The following is a 5,894-nucleotide window of genomic DNA, read 5'->3' as shown; positions in this document are numbered from 1 at the left end:
AGCATCATAGGAGCAGAGAGGCCTCTCTGCTCCTATGATGCTGCTTGGCCTGCTGTGTTCATCCAGCCCTGCACCTTGTTGTCTTGTATAATAATATGGTTCCACTTTGGGATGTTGTGTAACTTAGAGGGGAGCTTGCAGGTGGTGGTGTTCCCATGCATCTGCTGTACTTGTTCAACTTCGTGCTAGATGCTGCAGGTTTGAAAGATGCTGTTGAAGAAAGCTTGGTGAGTTGCTTCAGTGCAGCTTGATGATGGTACACACTGCTGTTGAAGGTGATGAATGAAGTGCCAGTTAAGTGAGCTACTCTCTTTTGAATGGTAACAAGCACCTTGAGCACTGTTGAAGCCTTCCTTATCCAGGCCAGTGAACAGTATTCCATCACACATTTGACATGTACATTGTAAAAGATGGACAGGAGAGTTACAAGGTAGGTTACTCACTGCAGAATTCCTGGTCTCTGTCCTGTTGCAGTTAAGTTTCAGGGTAACATCCAGGATGTTGATGATAAAAAGTTTAGCAATAATAATGACAATAATGTCAAAGAGAGATAGTTAAATTCTCTCTTCCTGATATGGTCATTGTCTTGAATGTCATGAATGATACCTGAATGCTCCACAATCAAAGCTGAGGACAGAGATAGTCATTCCTCCTGACTGCGTTCCATTGTACGCTACCTGTACCATCAGAGATGATGATGGAGGAGTCAATGTTGTAAGCTATGATTCAGTGAGCAAGGCAATGTTAGGCTGTTCTATGGGACAGCTCTCCCAATTTTGATACAAGTCCCTATATGGTGATGAGGAACATTGACTTTATCTATTCCAGAGCTTTGGCTGATGCCAGTTGGCCCAACAGCATTTATTCTTACATAGTTTATCTGTAGCAGTCTGCAATAACTAAATGATTCCCTAGGCCATTTTAGAGGCAGTTAAGAGTCGTTGCTATGGATCTGGAGTCATGTGTAGACCAAGTCATGTAAGAATGAAGATTTCCTTCTCTGAATAATATTGCTGCAATTCAATAATCCAGTGATTTCTAGTAAGACTAGATATGTATTCTAGATGTATTAACTAATTCAATTTGAATTCCTCTAACTGACCTAGTGGAATTGAACCCCTGTCTCCAGTGCACAAATCCTTGTCTCTGAGTAACTAGTTCAGTAAAATTTGCACAATACTTCTATTGCCAATAAGAGATGGGAAGTGTAGTGAATTAGATATTGGGGCCATAAGTTTACATCCCACAGAGATAGGATGGAAGTCTTATCTTGTTGTTCACTTGAGCAGCAAAAGAAAATTGCATTTTAAATTTAAATAGCACCTTTAATCCCGAAATCAAAATTCTACAAGACACTTCAGAGGAGCATAATTAAACAAGCATTGACAGTAAACTGCTTGCTTGATCAATGAAATAGAGATTAAAAACATTTTAAAGGGAAGAATGAGGTATATCCAAGTTTAGCAAGGGTATTCCAGAATTTAATGGCTTGGAGGCTGAATGCACAATCACCTGTGATGGAGCAATTAAAATCTGGTATATACAAGAGGCCAGCATTGGTGCAGTGCAGAGTTCTCAAAGGTTCATAGAGCTGGTGTAAACTACAGGGACTGGAAGAGGCAAGGCCGTGGACAGCTTTGAAAGTAACAATGAGAATTCTTAAATCTGTTGGGAGTCAATCTACAGTAATAAACATAGGACTGATAAGGAAACCAGACTTGATGTGAGTCAGAATGTAGACAGCAGACTTTTGGATGAACTCAGATTATAGAGGATTAAAGATGTGAGGCCAGCAAGGAAAACATTAGAAAAGTCAAATCTAGATACACAAAGGAATGGATAAAGTTTTAGCAGAAATTAGCAGGATGGCTAGGAGAGAGGAGAGTATTACAGCGGTGGAAGTAAGTGGCAGAGGATCAACCTGGGGTCACGTAGGATGTTAAAATTGCAAGAATCTAGTTCATTCGTGGACAGTGATCAGGAAGTGGGCAGGAGTCAGTGGCCAAAACACAGAGACATAAATCAGCACAAAATTCCCTAAATTTGAAATTCATTGCTAATGAACTCACAATCTTACTTAAGAGACTGCAGGATGCTTAACGTGTAACTGAAAATGTTACACTATTATAGCAGCAGTAGCACTTCGGAAGTTTGGCTCAAGAACATTAATAGAGCAATGTACAGGCAATTTTATTGGAATTTTAATTTTATCATATCTGAATTAGAAACCTTGACAGTGACAATGGAGCCTTGAAATATGTTACCATCTCAGCTTTAGAAGCAAACTTTCACAACACACAAAGAAATACAGAAATAGCTGAGAAAACTCAGCATCTTTGGAGAGAAAGCAGACAGAAGTTCTGAAGAAGGGCCACTGGACCTGAAATGTTAACTTTCTCCCCACAGATGCTGCCAGACTTGAGTTTCTCCAGCAATTTCTGTCTTTTTTTCAGATTTCCAATATCTGCAGTTTTATTTTGAGTAGTGATTAATTCACAAAGCGCAATTTTTCATCACTCTTTCTCAGACGTAGTTTGACCTGTTATCCAGTTCCATCATTTTCTGTTTTTGCTGAAATTTCTGCATCTTATCTTTTTTGTAACAAATAAGCCATTTCCCTAAATCAAACTTGTGTTAGTATATGAAATCATACCTTTCTTGCTTCACAAGGAGAACACACTGTCCATTGTGCCCACTGGCCAAGTTGACAGTCAAGTGGGACTACACTTCGGATTTTTCGGCCAGAATGATGCGTGCAACAATGTTTTGAACTAGGATGAAATAACAAAATTTGTTCAAAATGGCAACATATTTTTTCAGCATAAAACAAGTTGTTTACTGGTGGTTATTGTTAATGGTAAGAATGGTTTGATGTACTAGAAATAACAATACACTCTTTACATCCACAGTTATTAGGGCAGATGAAAGAGGTTTAAAATTTTAATCCTTCCTTCAAGGGAGAACAAGCAATATAGTCAATTACATTCTTTCTACTCAGCAAACTGGAAATGTAAAAGTATGCTTCTGTTGCTGCCCATTGGCAACTGTCTATTCTCCACTGCTCCAGCTAGAAGCAATCTGCCACCTCTCACATAGCGGAACTAAAATAGCAGTAACTGCAAAAGTAAATCCTGCTGAATATGAAAGAATAATATATAATTCTAAGGAATTGTGAATAGATATCAATAAACTCATGTTTGGTTGGATACCATTGGCATATTGCTAAACGAATAGGATAACCCTTACTCTGTCATATACAATTGTGGGCAGTGTAAAAGTACAAGTAGAACAGCAAATTCAAGTAGGAGCTATTGTATCTATTAAGAACAAAGGTTTTAGAGACCACTGTTTTACAATTGAGCCGAGCAGCTGCCTGAAGGGGCTCATGGTGCCAACACAAACTCATTTGAGTCTAAAACTTATAATGATGAGGGTGGGACTTCCTTGAAATAACTCCACAGAGGCTGGTATCCCATCACCAAGTCACTCCTTATTTACACGTGGAGAGTCCTTGACACTTGTCCAGCTCCCTCAGAGCCAGCTCACAGGGTGACCAGAACCTATGACACTCCCGTTTATATCTGTCAGCTGGGACTCACTGATTCAACCAGATTAACAGCCCCAATCAGGGAACTCATATTCTATGATGCCCATCTTGCTGACCTCGTTTCAAGCACTAAATTCCTGTCAAGGAATTTTGCTTTGTTTTATTCAGAAATTACATCACTTAAAGCAAATAAGAAACAATAATGACATGAATTAAGTTTCTGGTCTTTGAGATTGAGTTGTCATGAAGATGTGCTTATGCCAAATGATGATTTCTAATCCATTGGCTGGAAACCTGAACTGAACTTCTAAAAACAGACCTTTCTTTAAATTAGATCAGAGACTAAGTGCCTTCATAGAACAAGGTGGCTAATCCTAACTTGTATCACTATACTTCCTACTCAGTCTGTCTGCAAAACCCAAATATGACAATGACTTTAGAGAGTGAGAAAAACACACAGCACTCATTAGTAAGACATGCATGGCAATCACTCGAAGTATTTGACTCTCGGAGATGGAGACTTAATCACTTGGACAATGGAACACTGATCAAGTCAATTTTGGAATTCTTAAACAATGTTATTTCTCAACCCATCTGGTAGTTGAAGAAGGATGTTCACATGACAAGTCAACCATCTTGTCTGTTTCAAGCACATAGTTTCTCAGCAGAAGAGCATGCGCAGCCCAGAGGGATGTTTTAGGTGGAGTGCGCCACTAGTAATCTCTACCTACCTATTGACCCAACAAAGTCAATGTCATGATGGTTTAAAACGTGAGGATGAATATTTTACATTTCGACATTTGATGGGCTCGGTGACAAATGTAGGTCAGCAAGCACAAAGAGGTGATAGGTGGACAAGACTTGCTGATGGTTACATTATGGATAGCAGATCTCAAATAAATGGCAAGGTAGCATGCCAGCTGTGAAAACATCATAGTAGTCAAGTGCAGAGGGAGCAAAAACATGGATGAGCGCTTCAGCAGCAAACACATTAGGTCTTGATTTTGAAGTTTTCCAAGTACTTAATGTTAAGTAGACAATCGGCAATATAATCACTGCTCAGGTCAAAAGAAAGGTTGGTGAAGTAAAACTGAGTGTCATCACTATATAAATTGGATAACATGTCAACTACATTAAAAAATGCATCAGCTTGATAAGGATGAAGGAGGACAGTGCACCAAGGTTGTAGCCCTGGAGACTTGTAATTTTGTGGCTTTGCTTAGAGCTATTCCTGTGCTGTGGTGGGGGTGTAAATGTTCAACTTTGAGCGGCAGGAAGGATGGGTGAGGATTTGGGAGGCTGAAGATGCTGGAGAAGGAAGAAAATTTGGAAATGAAGCTATAATTTTCAAGGAAAGAGTGGTCAAAGATTTTTTTTGAGAAGGGGTTGATGACAGCAGATATTCAAGGGGACATGAAAAATACCAAACGAATGAAGCCATTTATGTTATCAGCTAGCATGGGAAGAAGATTGAGTGATCAGCAATTTACTGGAAAAACAATCAGACAGGTAGGAGGTTTCGTGCACTAACCAGTTATGGTGAAAAAGAGAAACTAGAGAAAGATGGTAAGAGCAGAAGGTTTTTTTCATTCTTTTAGGGGATGTGGGTATCACTGGCTAGACAGCAACTGCTGCCATTCCTAACCTTGACAGAATTTAGGCTAGTGGGTAAGGTGAGGGAAGTGATGTAGCTAAATAACTGAACTTCTGTAGTGACATAGAACTCTTCGAACTCCTTGTATTTAAGGAGTGGAGATGAGAGGGGAGCAGGATTTTCAGAAGAGATTGATAGTAGAGAAAAAACCTGGGAGATAATTTGGCATTCCCCAGGATGAGCAATAAGTGGCAAAAAGTTTGGGTAAAGAACAACAGGGCCTGATAGCGCTTGTTGATATCCAGACAGGTCTCTGAGACAAAAAACGCTGTCCCAAGATTTTGGTGGGTTTTAAGCAGATGGTAGGAAGAGCTGCATTGCTCCTCACTGCTGATGGCCCGCTGCTCACCTGCAAATGGTGTGGCTCCCTCGTGTCGAATAGCCGCATAACCATGAGAAACTCAGATCCAGAAACAACAGAAGAAAATCTATGATACTTTTGAACATTTTGACTCACCTGCTCATTCCAATCAACATTTATACTTAATGTCACCAAAACCTCAGATTTATATGAAAAGCACAAACATAAAATACATTGTGTAAGGACCCCACCTTTACTTTTCAAGTTTTAAGGTGTACAGGCTGGGATTCTGGCCACTGGAGATGGATTGGGAGGTAGTGTAGGTGGTAAAATAGCAGTGGGAGGCACAGGAGGGAAACCTAATGTCTTCCAGTACCATTGACTATTTTCAT

The 5,894-nt window shown here is 39.8% G+C and overlaps 1 protein-coding gene across 1 annotated transcript in view; it reads right to left on the bottom strand.

Annotated features, from left to right (window-relative positions):
• Positions 1–5,678, bottom strand: part of LOC125484228 (complement component C8 alpha chain-like) — a 46,455-nt gene extending 40,777 nt beyond the window's left edge. Inside the window, exons 1-2 of the mRNA XM_048602084.1 lie at positions 5,659–5,678; positions 2,654–2,771 (exon numbers count right to left, since the gene is read on the bottom strand). Of these exons, the coding sequence (XP_048458041.1) occupies positions 2,654–2,771; positions 5,659–5,678 (138 nt within the window). The remainder of the gene's footprint in view (positions 1–2,653; positions 2,772–5,658) is intronic.
• Between the last annotated feature and the right edge of the window lie 216 nt (positions 5,679–5,894).

This window comes from Rhincodon typus, chromosome 10 (assembly GCF_021869965.1).
Source record: "Rhincodon typus isolate 14 chromosome 10, sRhiTyp1.1, whole genome shotgun sequence".
Taxonomy (NCBI): domain Eukaryota; kingdom Metazoa; phylum Chordata; class Chondrichthyes; order Orectolobiformes; family Rhincodontidae; genus Rhincodon; species Rhincodon typus.
This window is presented reverse-complemented; position numbering and strand designations above follow the sequence as displayed.